At 32.5% G+C, this 23,374-nt stretch overlaps 1 protein-coding gene across 4 annotated transcripts in view; it reads right to left on the reverse strand.

The window, feature by feature from the left end:
• Positions 1-23,374, reverse strand: part of ADK (adenosine kinase) — a 410,069-nt gene that overhangs the window by 195,648 nt on the left and 191,047 nt on the right. For all 4 annotated transcript variants that reach the window (XM_031682313.2, XM_072971270.1, XM_072971268.1 and 1 more), the window contains 2 exons: positions 16,657-16,829; positions 13,485-13,593 (listed from right to left, as the gene is read on the reverse strand). In XM_031682313.2, coding sequence (XP_031538173.1) covers positions 13,485-13,593; positions 16,657-16,829 — 282 coding nt within the window. The remainder of the gene's footprint in view (positions 1-13,484; positions 13,594-16,656; positions 16,830-23,374) is intronic.

Genomic DNA, 23,374 nt, shown 5'->3' on the forward strand with positions numbered 1-23,374 from the left:
GAGAACAAAAGCTTAAGAGACCCTCTTCAGAGTACCTGCAAAAGACTTATTATGACTTACTTCCAGTACATATGTCAAAGAAGAAAGACATGAATTCATTATTTGTCAAATTAGGAACAATTATATCATCTGTAGCCATAATACCTGAATATCATTGAAACCATTATGAAACATGGATACACATTTGAATCCAGGGACCATGCAGAGTAACTGCTAATGGGTACAAAGTTTCTTTTTGTGGTGATGTGAATGTTCTAACTCTGTAAATGTACTAACAGTCACTGAACAGTCACTTTAAACGGGTGAACTTCATGGTATATAAACATTTCAAAGCTGCTATAAAGAGATTAAATCCAATTTTATTTACCTAGAAGAACAGAGACAACAGAACACATGGGTTAAATCATATTAAGCTATAAAGATTCTATAATGTATATAGTAAAATACATTGGAAAACAGATACACTTCTGCAGATGCTAGACTATGTCCAGTTTACATACAATTTCAAGGATGTGACAACTAGCACATAAAAATGTATACTGTCATCATAATGTTTATAAATTTTCCCTCTCAATCATGTTTATTAAAGAGATTTAGTAAACATTTTCTCAAGCAATTGCTGATTGGTCTGAAATATATAAATAAAGTAAACTAAAGTGGAAATGTTTCAGTAGATGGTTTGTTAATTCATTTGGGGCTCTATATAAGGGCCTACAGTCTTAACAACTAATTGCTATACATATGTTTATTTTCTTGCCTTGTAAGGCAATTAGCACATAGCATGGTTTCCAACCTCACATAAAATTCCAAGACTTCATTATAATGCCAGAAGTCCAAACACAAAAACTTTCACTCTTTATCTTTAGAGCCTAAAGCGCCTTAACAAATACTATCTTACTACTTACTTTTACTTACAAAGTAAGTATTCTGTTTACCTAAAAATAACCTTACTTTAATATTCCATAGATTTTCCCGCTCCTAGTAAAGAGTTTTATTTTTGATAGCTGCTAAAAATAAGACTTTAAGAAAATTATAGGAAGACAGGAGTAAACTGACCAACTAGGAGAAAATGTTTATCTATAAAAATCACAAAGCATTTATCTAAAAAATGATATTGTTAGAATTTACCATGCCAGAAAAAAAAATTCTAGAAAATTGAAAATTAGTACAAATAAGTTTCTAAAACTCACATTCTTGTTTGAAAAATTTTTTAGCAAAAATCAAAAATTGTTTGTAATGAGGAAGAAGTAAGAATAGTAATCATTTGTGTAACTCACGGAACATCAATAACATATGGAAAATGTTTAAAAGTTAAAAATTGAACTCAAGAAGCAACACAATTAACAGTCTTTTTCTCTCTCTCATATTTATCCAAGTTAAAGAAAGATGTCTTTACCACACAGTTTTGAGCTTTACCTGAAGGGATGTCAAATTGGCACACAAAATTCTAAATTCCTGCATGACAAAGATTCACATACACAGTAGCCCCTTTATCTGTTGGGAATATGTTCCAAGAACCCCAATGTATACCTGAAACTGCTGATCGTGTCAAACCCTGCATATTCTGTTTTTCCAGCATCACTATTCTTGCACTTTGGGGCCAATATTAAGTAAAATAAAGTTTACTAGAACACATGCACTGTGATACTGCAAGAAATGATCTGATAACCCAAGATGGCTACAAAGTGACTACAGAGTCAAAGGAGCCCTGTTATACAGCTGAGAAACCTGTGCTGGTCTGAAATTGGGCAATAGCAAATACGGATTTATATATGAACTTGCCTTCCTGAGTAAGTGCTGGAAAGGCAGAAAAGTGTTTTCCCAGGAAATGTATACAGCGCGGACCCGTCGGACAAAGGATGGAGTAGGACAGCACAAAATCTCATCATGCTACTCAGAATAGAGCACAATCTAAAATTTATAAATTGTCTGTCTCTAGAATTTTCCACTTAACATTTTTAGGCTAAAGTTGACCACAGGTAACTGAAAGCAAAAAAAGCAAAACTATGAATAAGAGGAGGACTACTATAGTAAATGTCAGGAATTATAGAATTATACACAAACATGAAGTGATCCAGATAGGAGAAAAAAACCCATATATTTCTTATTTTATTTTTTGAACGTATAAATCCAATAGTTAAGGTCACCTATAGGACATTTTCAAATAAAGGCTTAAAATTTCATAGTTAATCCCTAATGAAGTCAATGAAGCCATCCAGAATAGTATAGTCAAAACCTGAAGTAAAAAATGCAGGAACAAAGCCAAAAGATGACTTTGATTTGACTAATATAATGGGAGTTCCAATACATAAGCACTCAAAAACTGTATTTACAACAATGATAAAATGAAAAGTTCAACCATCCCAATTCCTTAACTAATAATCTCAGAAAAGTATTAAAAGATTAATAAAACCTAAGAAGTGCCTGAATTCATTCATATCTAAATGTTCTATAAAGACCTGTGACCTATTAAATCAATTACTCAGAAAAGAACTCAAATATTTAAAAAATCCATTTGTTTATGTATTTTGCCAACTTACATTCATTGTAACAGCACAGCTTTCAGAAGATATTATAAAGGTTTTTTCTATAGTCTAATAAAGTTTAAGGCAATGAACTTAAGTAATTGTCCATAAGTGAGCAAAACTTTTCTAACTTCATCTATCCAGATTGCGGGGGGGGGGGTATAAATCTCATACATATATATCAAATTAATAGTTATCTTTAATTTCCTTTAATTACTCTAATTTCTACTAGATAATCTAAACAAGACAAATACACTCATTTTCATTAGCACCTTTCTCAAAACTTTTCACAACAGAGCTAAGAACACCAGATAACACATACTAAATTTTGAACATAATCAAACTGATCTTTTAAAACTTCTAATCATGCCAATATCACTGATGAACATAGACGCCAAAATCCTCACCAAAATTTTAGCAAATAGAATCCAACAACACATAAAAAAGATTATACATCATGACCAAGTGGGGTTCATCCCAGGGACACAAGGCTGGTTCAACATACGCAAATCAATCAATGTAATACATCACATCAACAAGAGAAAGGACAAAAACCACATGACCATCTCAATTGATGCAGAAAAAGCATTTGATAAAATTCAACACCCATTTATGATAAAAACTCTCGCCAAAGTGGGTATAGAGGGAACATATCTCAACATAATAAAAGCTATATATGACAAACCTACAGCCAGCATAGTTCTCAACGGTGAAAAACTCAAAAGCTTCCCACTAAAATCTGGGACAAGACAAGGATGCCCACTATCACCATTCCTATTCAACATAGTCCTGGAAGTCCTAGCCACAGCAATCAGGCAAGAGAAAGAAATAAAAGGGATCCAAATTGGAAAAGAAGAGGTAAAAGTGTCATTATATGCTGATGACATGTTACTATATATAGAAAACCCTAAAAGGTCCACACAAAAGCTACTAGAGCTGATTGAAGAATTCAGCAAGGTAGCAGGTTACAAAATTAATGTTCAAAAATCAGTTGCATTTCTTTACACTAACGATAAATCAACAGAAAAAGCAAGTAAAGAAACAATCCCCTTTAAAATAGCACCCAAAGTAATAAAATATCTGGGAATAAATCTAACCAAGGAGGTGAAAGAATTATACACAGAAAACTATAAACCATTGATGAAGGAAATTAAAGAAGACTTTAAAAAATGGAAAGATATTCCATGCTCTTGGATTGGAAGAATCAATATTGTTAAAATGGTCACACTGCCCAAGGCAATCTACAGATTTAATGCAATCCCTATCCAATTACCCAGGACATATTTCACAGAACTAGAACAAATCATAATAAAATTTATATGGAACCATCAAAGACCTAGAATTGCTAAAGCATTACTGAAGAGAAAGAAAAGAGGCTGGAGGAATAACTCTCCCAGACTTCAGACAATACTACAGAGCTACAGTCATCAAGACAGCATGGTATTGGTACCAAAACAGACATATGGACCAATGGAACAGAATAGAGAACCCAGAAATGAACCCACAAACTTTTGGTCAACTAATCTTCGACAAAGGAGGCAAGAATATACAATGGAATAAAGACAGTCTCTTCAGCAAATGGTGTTGGGAAAACTGGACAGCAGCATGTAAAACAATGAAGCTAGAACACACCCTTACACCATATACAAAAATCAACTCAAAATGGATTAAAGGCTTAAACATAAGACAAGATACAATAAACCTCCCAGAGGAAAACATAGGCAAAACATTATCTGACATACATTTCAAAAATTTTCTCCTAGAAGAAATAAAAGCAAGAATAAACAAATGGGACCTAATGAAACTTACAAGCTTCTGCAGAGCAAAGGAAACCAGAGAGAAAACAAGAAGAAAACCTACGGAATGGGAGAAAATTTTTGCAAGTGAAACCGACAAAGGCTTGATCTCCAAAATATATAAGCAGCTCATACGACTCAATAAGAAAAAAATAAACAACCCAATCCAAAAATGGGCAGAAGACCTAAACAAGTAATTCTCCAAGGAAGACATACAAATGATCAAAAAGCACATTAAAAAAATGCTCAATATCACTAATTATCAGAGAAATGCAAATCAGAACTACAATGAGGTATCACCTCACACCAGTCAGAATGGCCACCATTCAAAAATCCAAAAATGACAAATGCTGGAGAGGCTGTGGAGAAAGGGGAACCCTCCTTCACTGCTGGTGGGAATGCAGTTTGGTGCAGCCACTATGGACAATAGTGTGGAGATTCCTCATAAGACTAGGAATAGACTTACCATATGACCCAGGAATCCCACTCCTGGGCTTGTATCCAGAAGGAAATCTACTTCAGGATGACACCTGCACTCCAATGTTCATAGCAGCACTATTTACAATAGCCAAAACATGGAAACAGCCTAAATGTCCATCAATAGGTGACTGGATAAAGAAGATGTGGTATATTTATACAATGGAATACTACTCAGCCATAAAAACCGACAACATAATGCCATTTGCAGCAACATGGATGCTCCTAGAGAATGTCATTCTAAGTGAAGTAAGCCAGAAAGAGAAAGAAAAATACCATATGAGATCGCTCATATGTGGAATCTAAAGACTCATGGACAGAGAATACAGACTTGTGGTTACCAGGGGGGTAGAGGGTGGGAAGGGATAGACTGGGATTTCAAAATTGTAGAATAGATAAACAAGATTACACTGTATAGCACAGGGAAATATACACAATATGTTATGATAAATCACAGAGAAAAAAAATGTGACAATGAGTGTGTATATGTCCATGAATGACTGAAAAATTGTGCTGAACACTGGAATTTGACACAACATTGTAAAATGATTATAAATCTATAAAAAATGTTAAAAAAAAACTTCTAATCATGTTTTACTGTAAGCATCTTTTTTTAGTAAATGTTACTAAAAGAAAAACAAATTATAAAAATTATACTATTTCATTATACACTCATTCTAGTTTGTTATTCAATGTCCATGGAAAAAATTTCCAATATGTAAAATTTCAAATATAGGATTTCTTATAATTTTCCACAACACTTCATTTTAATAACTTTAGTTATTGCTTTCAGATTACTGACAAAGATATTTAATTGTAAGTGAGTCTATAGCACAGTTCTACTAAGATAAATTATTACTCTTGAAGTCATTGAGAATTTTAGTAGAAAACCCAAACAGCCCAAAGTGAGAGACGTAAAACTTACCCAAATACTTACTGATTACTACTTGTCCTTTATCCACAAAACCTCCTATTTCTTACCAAGTGTGAACTCCATTCCTTTCCTCCAAGGTTGCACACTTATCTAAAGCATGTTTTCTCCACTCACCCAAAATCATACCACCCTTTATTCCAGAGGCAAAAGTTATTAGTAACACTTAAAACCTTACCTTCACAAAAAAATATATTCCCCAAAATGGTAACATTCTAGGCTGAAAAGAGATAACAGTGGTCCCATAGTCTCAAGCACTTATTGACAAACTATGATTCATTATTCTTTCATTTATAGTGCTTAATCTTCAATCAGTAAAAAGAACACACATTGGCTAACTTCATTAATGCAAAATAAGTCACTCGGCACTAGAAGCTTTTGTAAAACCTATTTCTTAAATATCTATTTGATCTCTAAAGGTTAAAATTTTCCCTATAATAAGCCTAAACTTGCAAGCTTATTAGTGTTTTATAATGTACTTCAAAATTAGAAACTTTTTCTTCATTAAAAATAGTGTTTAGCAACACTGTAAAATGATTATGAATCAATAAAAAAATGTAAAAAAAAAATAGTGTTTAGAAATAATGCATAGATTACTGTGTAAAAGCTCACTGTACTCACAATGAAGTCCAAAACACTATAAAGGATTCACTGAGAAGATAAGATAAAGTGAAAGCTAGAGAATTTTATAGAATCTAGAACAATAATTTAGGGAGCTTCTGAGGTTGAATCAACCTAAGAGTGTTCAAAAAAAAAAAAAAAAAGACTGTTCAAACTCAAAGAAATAGTCAGGAAATCTAGTAAAAAAAAAAAAAAAAGAGTCATTTAAAAAAGGAAAAACAACACCAATCAGGGGATTTCCACCTCCAACCAACATGGATTAATGTGAAATGAATTTACACTCCTATCTTGAACAACTATAAAAGTGGACAAAACACACGAAACAACTTAGAGAAATTGGACAATAATCAAAGAAGGGACGAAATAAAGTGATCTCTATAATTATTCAAAATATTATCTCCCCCTAGAGAGAATTTCCAGGCTGTAGTGCAAGCAGAAAGAACCTAAACAGAGTCCAGTACCCTCCATTTGCGGAAGCCATGGTAACTAGCACATACAAGGGCAAAATACTGGATAGGTGAGAGCTATTGGAAGAAAGAGGGACAAAATGAGAACTCTGGAGATCTGTAGGGCTTTCCCATCAAGTTTTTTAGCACATATGCATGAGGAAACAACCCAATGCCAAGGTGAGAACCAGAAAAAACACATGACAAAATTTGCAGACAAGATAGTAAAACAGGCATTATACTATAGTCCATAATTTAGAGATGACAGATGGCAACATATAAGTATGTGAAGTCATGTCAGGAATGAAAAAGGCCCAAATCAAACTTCTAGAGATGAAACCTATAATGTCTTGAGATCAAAAAAACAGTGAATGGGATTAATGGAAGATTAGATGTTGTAACAAAAATGATAAGTAAACTTTAAGACACAGCAATGCTAATTACACAAATGAAGGACAGATAGAAAAAAAATTGAAGAAATTATTGAGCTATACAGGACAACTTCAAGTGGCTCAATATTTCTTAGAATCCACAAAAGTGAATAGGGGTAGGGAGAGAAATTTTATTTACAGAAAAATGTCCAAACTCAGCAAACCTCAATCTTAAGAAACATCAAGAAACCTATACCAAGGTACATCATAATAAAATTGCTTCAAAACAGTGATAAAGAGAAATCTTAAAAGCAGCTAAAAAGAAAAAAAGATAAGAAGGAACAATGACAACAGATATCCTTTCAAGACACAATGGTAAGGCAGAAGAAACAGGGATTGGATTTATCCTCCAGTCTGAAACAACAACAAAAACAAACAAACAAAACGAGAAACAATGCATGAAACAATGGTTTTTAAGACAGTGGACATCATGATGAGAAATGGAGATTTTTCAGAGGTAGCAAACAATCTAGGTGAGCCGTAAGATGAATCAGCTTACTGCCTTGAGAGAGTTCCCACCATAAAGGACAAGAGGGAGGAACTGGAGCAGAGCCTGAGTTGAGGTGATAGAGCTGGGAGTCTACGAAGATCAGAGTAGCTATAGTTCAGAGGCCAGAATACCAGAGAAAAGAATGCTTTACAGAGAACACTGGAAATCTGCAGTGGGTTAGTTACCCTTGAACATTCACCAGATCAGAGCCTAGAAAAGAATGATCTAAAAGTATTAGAAAGAAAAGGATAAGAGGGAATAATACTTCAGGCGCACACACAATTGCCCCTGTTGAAGAACCACTACCATTGAACGAGCACTATTCTGGACTCATCTAACAAAAAGTAACAGTAAGACCCCAAAGGACTAAACCTACCCCAAGTAACGTTACTGCATCCCAAAATAAACCTCAAGAAGATTAATAGTAATACAAAAGTATTCTACATCTAAAAAGGTGAAATTCACAATGCTTGATAGTCAATAATTACTAGGCTTACAATGAGGCAGGAAAACACAACCCTTAATCAGGAGGATAATTAACTACTCAAAATCACCCGGGATTGACACAGTGTTAAAAATAAAAAAGAAAGACATTTAAACAGTTCTTTCAACTGTACTTTATATGTCCAAAAGTTAAAATGAGATAAAGAAGAGGTCAAAGAACCAAATCAATCTTATTTAGATACGAAAACAACAAATGAGATGGAAAAAAAAAAAACCCACTGGATGAGATTAACGACAATTCAGCTATTACAGAAGAAAATATCAGTGACTAGACGGTAAAGCGAAAGAAACTATCCAAAATGAAAGAGAGAGAAAAAAGAATCCACAAAAATGAAAAACAGGTGGCATCACTGAGCTTTGAGACAACTTCACGTGACCTAATATATGAGTAATTTGAAACTCAAAAGGAGATGGAGGTAGAGGTAGAAAACATAATTAAAGAAATAATAACTGAAAATATTCCAAACATATTAAAAACCATAAACCCACAGCTCTAAGAAGTGAAACCCAAAGTACAAGAAACATGCAAAAGAATAGACTAAGGTACAATACAACCAAACTGATCAAAACCAGTAATAAACAGGAAATCTTAACAGCAGCCAGGGTTGGTGGTGTGTGGCGTGCCAGAGGATCAACAGTAAGGATGTCAGACAGTAGAGCATTTTTTAAATACTAAAAAACAGTCCACTTAGAATTACATACGTGGCAAAAATCTCTTTTAAAACAAAGGTGAAATAAACATGTTTTTAAAAATACAAAAGCTGAAAGAATTTATCACCAACAGACCCAAACACATAAAAGCCAAAAAATGCTCTTCAGACAGAAGGAAAATGACACCAGATGGAAATCTCATTCTAAGCAAAAGAAATGAAGAGCACTGGAAATGGTAATTAAATGAGTAGATACATGTTTCTTTACTATTTAAATCTCTTTAAAAGGTATTTGAGGTTTAAATAAAAATAATGTTACAGTGCTTATAACATATAAAAGTAAAATGTGTCTCTTGTATGGTGTGTGAATTATATATTAACAAAGCTGTTTTAAAAATAAACACAAAACTTTTAAAATGTGTTACATGACAGCATAAAGACTATGAGAGATGAAACTGAAGTATGGTATTGTAAGATTCTTATACTATTTGTGATATCATAATGTGTTATTTGACGGCAGATCACAATGTATTCTATAAACCCTGACACAACTGCTGAAATAACATCAAACAGAGAGATTAAATCAACAATGGAGGAAAAAAATACTGGATTAACCCCTTAAAAAAGGGAGGACAGAGAAAACAATGAACAGATAGGACAAATACCAAGATGATAAACTCAAACCTAACCATATCAATAATTATTTTATTGGGAATGTCATAAACATACTAATCAAAAGATAAACAGTATCAGGGTGGATAAAAAATAAGACCCAATAGTATGTTGTCTACAAGAGATGCACTTTAAAAATAAAGACACAAATAGGTTATAAATAAAAGGGTGAAAAAGGATATACCATAATGTCAACAGTCCAAAGAGAGTTAGATTGGTTATATTAATATCAGAATAGATTTGGGGACAAAGTATATTATCAGAGATAAATATTTCAAAATGATAATTGGGTCAAATAATCAACCCTACACATTTATGTACCTAATAGCAGGGTTTCAAAATACATGAAGAAAAATTAGACAGATTTGCAAGGAGTATACAAATCCGTAATAGTAGTGGGAGAGAGATTTCTGGGAAATGCCCACATTTAGGAAATAAACAATACATTTCTAAACAACCCATGAGTCAAGTAAGAAAGCAGAACAGAAAGTAGAAAGTATTGCTAAATGAATGAAAACGAAAACATGACATCAAAATTTGTGGGAGACAGTCAAATGAATGCTTAGAAAGAATTTCACAGCACTAAACATTTATAGTAGAAGAGAAAAGTCTCAGATCAAAGAATTATTCTTCCACTTTAGGAAATAAAGCAAAGGTGGGGGATGGGGAGGTAGATGAAGGTAGAGGAGGAGGGCAAGAGGAGCCAATGAAATCCAAAGTAAACAGGAAAAAAGGAAATAGTAAAGAACAGAAATAAAAATCAAACTGATCTTATATTTCCCAGAAAAAGCACAAGGAAACAAGAAAGCAATGTCCACAGAGCACTTTGTTTCACAAAACATCACACCAAACAAGTTGCTATTTACATATAAAAGCAATAGGAAATAAATAAAAGCTCAAGAAAAGAGGGGTTTTGAGTCTTTTATCGGGGAGAAAATGTTTAATGGCAAAAAGCAGCCAGTTGAAGGAAAATCAAAATAAACAATAAAGGAATGGGGGAAATGGAGTAAAGTAATTGATGGTAAGCATTTAGCTCATTTAAACACAGAATTAAGCCTGTAAGAATTACGGTTATAGAACAAAATGCAAAGGTTTAAACACTGCAAATATAAAAATAAAAGTAACTACAAAAAATCAAGAGGCAGGAAGAAACTCAGTGCTAATTTTCTCATTTTCATAGCATATTAATATTGCTTAAAAAAGAAATACATGGTTTAGAAAATTAATGACTCCAATTTCCTAATCTTTTTCATAAACTCTTCCTAAATATCATAGTCTTAGAGGGCTACTGTAGGAAATACTTCTCATAAGAGAAGAAATAGTCATATGCTAATCTGATGCTAAGAAGGTAAAGAGCAAGTGAGAATCATGTTTTCAAAATGTAATTAGCTAGTAACAGCCAGAAGTCCCCAAATACCTTCTAACAAAGAGTTTGCGTTAAACATGGAAAAACTGACTTTATATGCCATAAGTGGGACATCTGCCGTGAAGGTAAAGAAGATGTCAACACTTCATTTAAACCAAAAGAGAATACTGGTATACACATACTCCATTTCTGTTTTTTAATCAGGAAAGTTTTTTTCTGTGAACTGCAAGTTCAGTGCACTATGCGACAGAGAAAATGGTGAAGGTTCTGAATTTTCTTAATACTCATGACCATTATTAATTTATAGAATAGGGAGAAGAAGAAGAGTTGAGTATGTAGATCTAGTTTATTTTATGTAATGCAGGTATCTTACTTAGGGAAATGTGCTATTTATATTGAGTTGCTTCTTTAGATCAAGAACCTGTTGTAATTAAACAGCTCTCACAATATCAGCTTTCTGAACCTCCAAAGTTTATAATGATGATGTGGGATGACTGCTAACCCTATAGAACCTGAGTATAGAGAAGCCCACCTGATCTGTTGAAGTCAGTATAGATATATATATGTCTACTCAATCTAAACTTGTAGTTTTCTTACTAAGAAAAGACTAGACTGAATGCTCTGAGGTCAAAGGGTATAAAAGATTTAAAAGACCTGCCAAATGTCTGAGGAAGTATCATTGCATTTCAGAAGAGATTTCATAGGTTTTAATGAACAAGAATTATGCCCTTAGTTGTTAGCAAAATAAGTATTTATTGAATATTTACTAGAATATACAGCATCCCAGCTATCCACTATGAGTCTACTATTTTTAGAACTATTTTAAAATAGCCAAACTCTAAACAAACTATAAATTGGCCTGGCAATGTGAAAGAGCATTATTTTATTAAATTACTAAAATAGAAACTAAGAGCTAATAGCTAACATCAGAGATACCAAGTGGAATCCATTATGATATATGCCTCTGACTAAATATACTATGCAAGTCTCAAAAGCAATTCATTTTGTTTATTAGTTTGACCAAAACTGATCACTCTACACTTTATACAAAACTGCACTTGAATAGTTAATACTACTATAAAAATTCCACTTAGCCATAGTTGGCTAGATGTGTTAGTTACATAATGGTTAAAGCTATGAGTTGGTTGCAAGTTGGGTCTGTACTGCTATAAAAATTCCATTCATGCAAACTTGGCTAGATGTGTTACATGTACATAATTGTTCAGTGAGTTTTTTCCAAGTTAGCTCATAATTTGGGGTCCAAATATGATATACTGACATGCAGGGAACTGTAATTGTCAGGATAAAAATATTTTTCTATCATAATATATTGTCATATTTCAGTCAGTAAACATAATTAACACTCAACTTTAAACCATGTGCTCTTTGAAAGTCGAATTTTCAAATGTAAGATGATTTGAGATAGTACATAAACTCCCCTAAAAAGTCACACTACAAAAACATGCTACCAAGACATTATGATAAAATGAGACCATTTTGTGAAATAAAATGGAGCAGAAGATAATCAAGAGAGAAAATTTAAACATTTTGAAATGTTTTTCTCACATACTGTCAGAAGAGGTGACTTTCCTCTATATAATCTTCTCAATGTAAGCATTTCCTTGACAGTTATAAAGGGGTAGGATTTGCTATACACAGGAATCAATAACAACCTTGTAAAGCCTACAGCAGTGCACATAAACATGTTGTAGGAGACATTAACACTAGACTGAAAGAAATAATTATATTTTCAATAAACATGCTCCTACTGGATAATCAATTTTTTACACATCTTACCAGCTGTTTCACAGCTCAGGTAGTAAACGGCAGCAGCTGTTATATCAAAACCATACATTATATGCATATGAAGTGCTTTTAATTTTTCATAGGTATCTACTTATTTGTGATCAGCCACATTTAACTCATACTAAATAAAAACACAGTATTCATGGGGTGATTAATTCTGGAGAAATTCTTAGTATAGTCTTATTTTAGAAATGAATTCTTAACCAGTTATTTTTATGTCAGAAGATTTAATAATTCAAATTACATGCTGCCCTTATTCTGAGATTTAAAAGATTTGTCATAATCAATGTTTCTGAAATATTAAATTAGAAGGTGTCATAGTAATTACTATGGAATAAATAGTAATTAATATTTTTTAGGCAAATAAGCTCAAAGTGTTTGCAGTGAATATTTATACTACTAATATTTCCCCACACAATGCATGCATCATTCACAAGTAGCCTAAAAATATAAAATGTAAATTTCCAGAATTACTTCACAAGATCTTAAGATTTGATTTAATACAGAATTTGATACTTGGGTTAAAAAACATCTGTGTATAATGTATCCAAAAAGAGGTATATTTGAAGGTAAATAATGCAAATTATGTTACCATAGAATGACTATATTTCTGTTCTGTATTTGTAATCGTGAACCTAGCATATGCTTTGAGATGGGTAAATAATTTACAGGATTAGTAAAAGACAATTATTTTTAAACATACATCAGCTAACAACTATAATTTAGAGTGTAAATGTGTACCAGAAACTTGAATTAGGTAAATACTTACTGCTATGTAATAAACCCTTGCTTTTTCTACCAACATCCAGTTTTTCTCCATATCAAGATGTTTTTCTTTTTTGTAACAATTGGCAGCAGCAAGATTAGCTACAAGGGATCTAAAACAACAAAAAGAAAAAGTAAGTAGGTTTTATGTATATACTATAGTCAAACCTGTCATGTAACTATACAGTTAACATTTTCACAAGTTTTGCTTTACATTTTAATTCTTAATTCTTCACACTGCTGTATACTGATTTTAATAAATGTAAATAAAATTAATTTGTTTTGAAAACTTTTTGAAACTTCTCTGTTGCCTTTGAGATAAACAGAGACATTCATCTTTGCTCTAAATACCATCTGGCATTGTGAGAAACTGGCATTTAAGCTTTCTTGTCATACTAAAATGATAAGATTATCTACTTTGTACACTTTAATAGTTCAAAATGCAGTTAAGAAATAAAGCTACTACATCGTTATACACATATGCACACACAAAATATATATATACACAACTAAAAACTTCAGTTTTTAAGTACCAACGAGTTATACACTGATTATTTAATTCAATACTTTAAAAGCCAAGTATGGGATTAATTTTGCAAAACACACATATAAATGTAGACCATATTTACTATGAGGAATTAATTTGCAAACCATTGCATTTTAAGAACTAGAATAAATTAAAATTACTTTTTACAGTTGAAAACTCCCTGTGTTGGTCCAGCTTTGCAACTGAAAAATCTAAGCAGAATATTGCACATAAAATCTTGCTACAAGTGCCACATGGAGCTTTTTATTATTGCCCATCAATTAAATGTAATAAAATAATTATTTACATTACAGACAAATAAATAAAAATACTGTTCCTCCTCATTCTGACACAGAAATTAGGGGAAAAAAACTGTCCATTTTTCACTTTTTGTAATCCAATGCTAATAGTTGGGGTTAAGTAAAAAAATCAATTCTCTTCCAAAACATATTTCTACTCAACCATATGCCAAGTGACTAACTGAAGGATACATTCTGTTTATGTTCAATTAAAAATTAATGAAACTAAGAGTAATATGCATCAATATATGCATATGCAAAATAACTTAAGTTACAAATTTAAGAATAATTAATTCTAATTTATTTTTAAAATTTTGCTAACCATGACTTCATCAAAATTCTGACAAAATGATTACTAAATAAAAGCAGACACTTCTGGCACAAGTTACTAAACTTTACTTTGATAATAAAACGACTCTTTGATAGGAAACTAAATAGTTCCTCCAAAAGAAAAATACTGGTGTTCCTACTATCCAAGTGTATCTGGTTCAGAGTTTGGAAGAGTGGAAGGAAGAGTTCCTAACCCTGTTTAAAACAATTTATCTAAATATATTAGATCCCACAATTTAGACAATGAGTTAAATAGTGAGGGTTTCCCCCAAGTTCTCACTTCCAGTATCACCTAAATAATACTCATTCCCACAACCATAACAGGAGTATATAAATTAAGCTGTTGACATCCAGGAAACCTAATATTATTATAACTTTTAAAAACAGCAATTTAGCATACAAAAACAATCAAGCAATTTTATTGTAGCCTGAGTGGTATCAGAGGCAAAAGTTGACCCATTTCTCACTAATGGGAAAACTCTGTATCTGCCTACTAAAGTTGGTTTTTAGAAAAACTGAAAAGGGGAAAGGTTCTAAATAAATATATCTCAACGTTTGAACAACGGGTGCTTTTCGTTATTAAAACCTTAAAATCATAAAGTACTCCAACACTCAAAAAAGTTTTTAAAATGGCTTTGGAATCCTAATTATTTTTGAAAGTTTTATTTTAGTTATATAATGATGCCTGTCCAGAATAGTGTCCGGTCTTTAACATACATTTGCAAGGTCGAAGAGTGAGCGAAAGTGAAAGAGATAAAGAGGGGGAATGGAGCAAAGGAAGAAGAGATAAAGGAGAAAATAAAGAAAAGAAGACAAAGAGGCAAATAAGAAAGGAGGGAAAGAATGCGAGATAGGGAATGGGGGAGGACAGCCAATATTTCCAGCTTTAAGGAATGGAAAGTACCTAGTGAATCACTATTTAAAAAAAGATCAGGGGAAAGGTACAGCTCCAGTGATAGAGTGCATGCTTAGCATACACAAGGTTCTGGGTTCAATTCCCAGTACCTCCTCTAAAAATAAAATAAATAAGTAAACCTAATTTACCCCCCCAAAATAAATAAAATAAAATATATACTTAAAAAATAAAAAGAGATCATCTTTGGTTATTCTAACAATATAATAACTGGGAAAATTATTTTTTTGTCCTTTCCAAAGGAGAATAAAGCCTGTGCTGATCAGAATATGGAAATAATGATGCTATATAATAATGAAGCAATGTATGAATGTACTGAAGATATACCTCCACGTAGCTGCAAAAGGTACAGATACAGCCAATGCATGGAAGGCTCTGAGGGACAAGTTCACAGAAAGAAAAATGTTCTAATAAGCAAAGTTGGGGGGAAGTTGTAGCTCAAGTGGTAGAGCATATGCATAGCATGCACAAGGTCTTGGGTTCAATCCCTAGTACCTCCTCCAAAAAAATAAAAATAAACCTAATTACCTCCCCCACCACCAAAATTAAATAATACAGTAAGAAATAAATGAAATATTTTAATAAGCAAAGTTGTATAGAAATGTGATGGGTTGTTTTTTTTGAGTGGTACACTACCCATGACTGAATTTGTTTAATATGGACAGATGACTATTTGCCAGAAATGCTTTAGATGATCTACTTCACATGAGACTGGATGTAATGTAATATTTGTATACACATATGTGTTTTAATATTCCAATCCCAGGATAAGGTGAAAAGAGCATTCTTTCTAATGCCAGTTCGGCAAGAACCTAGCTATAAAACATTGAAAAAAATGTTTTCCTTTTCTGATCCTAATGATAAAAAGTAGAGACTGGACTAGATCATCTCAAAAATTTCATTTCATTAAGCCTCATGAAGACAACAGCAGGTTCAGGAAAGTTAAAAAATTTATTTAAAGGAAAAATGATACAAGAAAGAAGAGTTTATTAAACATTAAAGTTAATTATAAACGTGAGGTTCAAATTCCAAATTCAGATTTGAACTCAGGTTTTATCAGTGGTTAAACAGTCAGTTAGTGCAGTGCTTCCTTTGAAATGACACTGACCTGTTGCCACCAGTGATGCACGCAGCACACGTTCCCGTCGGCTGCTCATTCTGCTCATAGTAATGAGCATCCACATGGGCTTCGGCAGCTTTTTTCTTCAGGATCTCCCCAAATTTATCTATCCCAATGCATCCAAAAAATGTTGCTGCTTTATGTGGCTGCTGAATCATCCACTGAAGAACAGAACATAAGTAACTTTAATGGGTCAGAAAAATAAAATACACAGTTCTGTATTCTGCCATGGATGGTGGCATAAAAGGGTTGCTTTGTTAGCAATAGTGGCTGTATGAATGGAATTCCAATCCTGTATCACCACTTATGATTACAAATTTGATATAACAACCACATAAAATCTTATTATACTGCTTTCAGGGGGAGAAAAAGAACACAGCGGTTAAGAACTCAGAATCTAAAGTCATATAAACCTCAGGTCAATACTGGCTTGATATAGAAAAATAATACTGAGTCCAAGGGAAGTAATAAAGCACTGTCATTAAAAGCCAAGAATTTATATTGAATACTGTGTAGATTCAAATTTTGCCTCTGCCAATAATTGGCTGCATGAGTCAGAGGATGTCACTTAACATTTCTATGCCTCATTTTCCTCATCTGTAAATGAGGCAAATAATTATAAATACACCTCATAAGGCCGTTGGGATTAAATAAAGCAATTTAGGTTAATGTATATGCATTGCTGGGCTAAGTACCTGGCACACAGTAAATCATATATATTACCTGTCATTGTCACTATTATTGTCATACTTGTAATGTATAAGACTTAACTATGTTCAAACCTAAGCTGTTTTAAAAATTCAGAAATACAGTGTTAAAAATTCTAATATTTCATCTTTTCATTAGTTTCATAAAATTTACTTTCTTTGTTATAAATCAATGACAGTGGATTTCTTTTAAAATGTATACTTTTCACTGATATGAAATATCTTTCATAATTAGTATGAAGTATCTTCCAGAAATTCCAGAGGTTTCTAATACATGTATTAGTTATTGTAACGTCACCAACTATTTTGTTTCTAACACTTATACTTCGCAAAATATTCAATATACAAAGTCAAAAGACATCAAAATTTTACCATATTCCCAAATATTTGGAGCATAAAAGAAATGCATGTGTATTCGAGAGTTAAAGGGATGAGGAAAAGTAAGAAGGTAACAAAGAGAAAACTGTAAGATACAGATATAATAACTGTCTGGATCTAGCAATCCAATCCTACTTCTAGGAATCTATCCTGAAGAGACATGTCTACAAATACAAAACAATATATGTGTAAGTATTCTTTGAGACATTATTACTAACGGCAAAATGTTGGAAACAACCTAAATGTCCATCCATAGAAGACTGGTTGAATAACATATGATAAATCCACTCTATGGAATACAAAAACTATTAAAAAAAAAATAAGGAAAGTTGTGTGGAGTAATTGCCAGGATATTTTTGTGAAATTAAAAGAAAAAGAGCAAAAGTGTGTGTGTATACTTTAAGAAAGAATAAGAATTAAGAACATATATATCCTTTTAGTATACAAACATATTCTTTGAAAATTTAGACATAACTTTAAGTTTATTTTGCTTATTTTGTAAAAAGAAACAAAGGAAGAATAAACTACGAGCTTTGAAGAAAAAAGGTTTTCAAAGAGGGTGGGAGGGAATGGAGTAGAGGAACAGAAACAGATGAAAGACTTCTCTGAACAATTTCACAAAAAATTTGACTTCTGAAATACAAACATTATATATTTTTGAAAATGAAATGAAACTCAATTTGAATTTCAAATTCAATCAGAAAAAATTATAAAGAAATCAAAGAAAACATCAGATTGCAACATAATCACATAAAAAAATGTAAGTAACTTTTAAAACATACTATAACTTTTCCACCTACTAAAATGAGGAACAAAAACAAAAACATCTTTAACTTCCATAGTAGGTTTAGTTGGTAATATTATATTATGTGTATTGTACGATAGAGCAAATGAACATAAAGTTGTTGTTGTTGTTGGGAACGAGGCTTATACTGTAGAAGTGAAATACAAATATGGATAGAGTAAGGAAAGAAAGTTTCAAGCAATGAATCTAAGATATACCATCTTAACCAAATGATTTAACTTAGCATCATCAATAAGGCAAGAAACTAACATTATATGCCCTCTGCTGTGATACAACGAGAAATACACAATATCACTTATCTATTATTTTTACCAAAAATGTTTAACCTGAATCTAATCATAGGACACAATCAGATAAATCCAGACCAACAATGGCACATTTTAGAAGCAACTGGTTTGGATTCTTAACAGAAGGAAAAGCCTAGAAAGACAATCCCCCCCACTCTAATCAAAAAAAAAAAAGAAAAGAAAAACGAAAAGTGGGAGGATGAACTTCTATAGATCAAACTAAATTAGAGAAATATGACAAATACATGTAATGTGTTATCCTTACTGGATCCTGGATTGAGAATAAAATCAACTACAAAAGACACTATTAGAATAACTGCTGAAACTGCAGTATCAATTATACATCAGAAAATAGTACTATATAAATATACTTTCCTGAATCATTCTGAAGTATTTAGCCCCTATTTGGATATCACACTTATCTTTATTTATACAAAGAAAGAGAAAACAAATGTTGAAATGTTAACAATTGATAGGTCTAGATGACAGGTATAGAGGAGTTCATTTTACTAACTTTTCTGTAGGTTAGAAAAATTTCAAAATTAAAGGGTGGGCCAAAGATATTGTAACTAAATCATTCCATTTAAAAATAATAATAATTTAAAATTAACTTTGTCTTTGATATTATCAATCAATTTATTAAAATGAGTAAAACACACGAAGTAGTTGATACCTCAAAATGCATCAATATCCACACAACAGATTTTAAATTCTTTAAAACACACTTAGGGACAGTGTAAATTCAACAGCAGAAAATATCTGTGTGTTGCTCTATAATTTACTTTTTTGTTCATGTAGAAGCATGGTTAAATGATTAGCCATGTCTGCTTAATGTAGTAAATAACAAAAAGACAAAGTCAATAGCAAATTTTAGTATGATTACTTAAATAACTTAATATGCCGTCAAAATAATTGGAAACATCAGTGAAAGTAAAGTTACTATGATGTAATTCAGCCTACTTATAATCAAAGTTCATGCGTTCCAACTGTAGTGCGAAAAAAAGGGCTATATCAACTCACTACCAGGCTTAAATCTGACTTATAACTCTTTCACAGTCAGGATTTAAATGAATTTAAATGTCTTCATTACAAATCAATACTACCTGAACACGCAAGACAAAAAAATAGACAAATAATAGAACTACTCAGCAGGCTGTTGTAATTTCACTACTGAATATTTCATCACAGGAAACTGGCTAACACTTGGCTATTTCTGATAGGAGCATACTGACAAAACATGAGAATTTTACATTTGGATCAGTGATTTCTACTCAAAAGGCAGTCAATCTAAAATGGGAGTTTAGTAAGCCAAATTACACACACAGAAGAAATAGAAGCCATGTTCACTGCTTCAAAGTACTTAATAATCTAGCTGAATAAGTCAAGATGTGATAACCAAGAAAGTTTAAATACATTAAAAATATCAATTTTTGGCAAGCTTTAAAATTAATTTGCTAAAAGTTTATGTTAAAATTTTAGTACATCTCTAATTTTGTCTCAAATACGTGTTACCAACACATACCAATCTGTTTCCTACCCTTCTGACATCCAATCAGCAAACATTTAATACATGTGTATTAGAGAATAAACTGATGAAAATGACAGTGTCCCAATACAAAGCCAAAACCATTATATTTTCAGAGTCTCCAAAAAAGAGATTCAACCTTGTTCATAACCTGATTATGTTGTTTCTTTTAGGTAAAACAAACCACCCAGCTTCTCTTTGTTTCTGTGAGTACAGGACCTCCTTAACCACCTATCTTTAACTTCCACCAAGTCCTGAGGGAAAAGCAGGGTCCAGAATTATCCGTGTGCTGTGAATAACTAAAAACAAAACCAAAAGCGAACAACTACAGAATTTTCAGACACCGGGCAAGAGGCAGAGGTGAACTGTAGTCTCTGACAGACAAGACAGAAGGTGAGTCCTGACATCATGCAGGCTCTCTGCCAGGAGGCAATTTCCAAACTACTGTGTGGGGAGGAAGAGGCCAAACAGAGCCCGGCATTCTCACTGAAATGAGGGGACAGAGATAAGTGTTCAAGGAGGATCAGGAGACTAGAAATTGCAAAAAAGAGTTTCAGAGAGAAATGAGATGAAATTCATACAGAGTAAGTCTAGAGGCTTTGGCTGGGGACCAATCTAAGCATGCTTAAGGAATATATGAGATCACAAAGAATCCATATAAATGCTGTAGGATTAAAGAGTGAACTTACCAAGGTCTCAGAATTCAAGATCAATATACAAAAGTTGAATGTGATTCTATACACTACCATGGAACAGATAAAAGTTAAAATTAAGAAAACAATGTCATCTACAACAGCATCAAAAATGAAACAGGACAAATTTAAGAAAATATGTGCAAGACAGAACAACACTATATAAGTTTGCTGAGGAAAAAAAATCTATATAAATGGTAGGCTATATACTATGTGCATGAATTAGAAAACTCAGTATTCTTAAAATAAACAATTCAATTCTTAAAATAGTCATTGCAACCCCCAGTCAAAATTTCAGTAGGATTTGTGAGGCTATCAAAAAGCTGATTATATCAACAGTAAACGGAAAAGCAACTAAAATAGCCGAAGGTTAGGAGGTATGCCAGTGTGATAGAAACCAACACTGCTAAATCCCAATTTCTTCAAATATAAAATGTGGATGATATAACCTATGACCTTGTAAGGATGTTTCCAGAATTAGAAATAAACGAATGCACTTTTATTATAGGGTTAATAATAGGATACCTATTATTACAGTTGTTTCATTTTTATGCAGTAAATGAAAGGGCTCTCACGATACTGTTAAGTAACTACACCTAATCGGAGAACCAGGAAATCATTATCGTCAACTTTAAATAAACACATGAATTATTTGAATTCAATTTTAAAAGGAATGGTAAACATACAATGTTACCAGAAAATGCCCAGGAGGAAGATTAATTGCAGCTGAGGGGATCAGAAAAGGCTTCCAGAAATGGGTGACATTATCAACTAGTCTTTGAAGGATGGATATAATTTTCAAAAACTGCTATAAACTGGAAAGAAAGTAGAAGCAAAGAGCACATGCCTTCTTTACCATGTTAGGAACTTTATCATGCTGTCCCTAAGGCAAAAGACATTCTATTTATTAAGTAGTTGGTTCTAAACAACTTAAGTATTTATTTCATAACAATTTAGTGCTTATCTAGCACTGCAAAATTCTCAAACCCTGGAATCAGACTGGTCGTCACCACCCTCTTTTCTTGTTTCATATTGATTTTTGAGCAGTGATTATGTTTTTTAAATAACAAAACCCCCCAGAAATCCAGTTTATGATATGATTCAAAGGAATGTAGCAATCTAAGGTTAAAACAGAAATATCTGGAGCTAATGGTTCATGCCATATCTAATAGATGTTACTGTTTTCCTAGAAAATTTAAAATATCCACTGAAGGGTCCTTAGCACATAGTTTGGGAAATAAAAGAAGTATAGTGTTAACAAAAATAATGAGAAAGAGAAATAAGACTTAATAAGCATTTGTCAATTAGGAGTATAATGATAGAACACTGTGTGTGGGGGAAGAGACTAATGGGAAAAGGAGATGAAAGCCAGATCATTAAATGCCACTTTAAGAAGTTTATGTGGCAATCTGTAGGTAGAAGGGTGCACAGGAGGGTTTTTGAGCAAAGGAGTGAGGTGATAAGAGAGGATACCTCATTAAGGTAAGAAACCAGGAGGAGAAAATTTACAACTGAATTTAAATAGAGGCTGAAAAATGACACATTAAGTTTCATATCAAGAGTCTTAAAACAACATATGGAAAGACTTCTATTAATATTAACTTCACTTTTCAGATAAATTTCCTCTCTGTCACCTAAATGCAATATTTAGCACTATATAAGTGACAACATTGCAAGAGCCAGTCATTTCTAAAATAATGCTGCATACTTTAATTCAATTCATAATAGAATGATGAAGAATGACACCTAGATACTGAACTACTTGCAAGATAAGCCTAAGATAAGAAATTTTATACCGGAAAACCCAATGAGGCATTTCAAGAAAACCGTAAAGCACAACTAAAAGAAATTAAATGTCAAAACTGGGAAATAATAGCAACAGGGAGACTGCAAAGGGTGATGAGGAATGAAAATTAAAGTAGCTGGTTAGGAAAATAGCATAAATCACAAAGCTAAAAGGACTGAGCCTCCCAGATGACTGCCATGTTACTAAGTGAGTCAAGGTGAAACAAAAAAAATTCATAAATATTATTAAGAATCCACTCTCCCTCCATAACTAGTATGTTATGCTCCTTTCCTGCCAAAACTGCTTTATTTACCCCTGTTGGCAAGCATCCTATTAATAAAAATATGATTCCCAATAATCCAACTATTATCCCAACAATGCTTTCTTTAGTTATTTTTCTTGTTAATTATCTGTTAACCTTTGTTTCTCAGAAGAGACTTTGGGAAACTTTGGCCTACTAGGAAAAAAAAAGTTTAGACTCAAATATATGTAAGTGCATCTCATTTGTGATGGTAAATTACATATG

Source organism: Vicugna pacos, chromosome 11 (assembly GCF_048564905.1).
Source record: "Vicugna pacos chromosome 11, VicPac4, whole genome shotgun sequence".
NCBI classification, from domain to species: Eukaryota; Metazoa; Chordata; class Mammalia; order Artiodactyla; family Camelidae; genus Vicugna; species Vicugna pacos.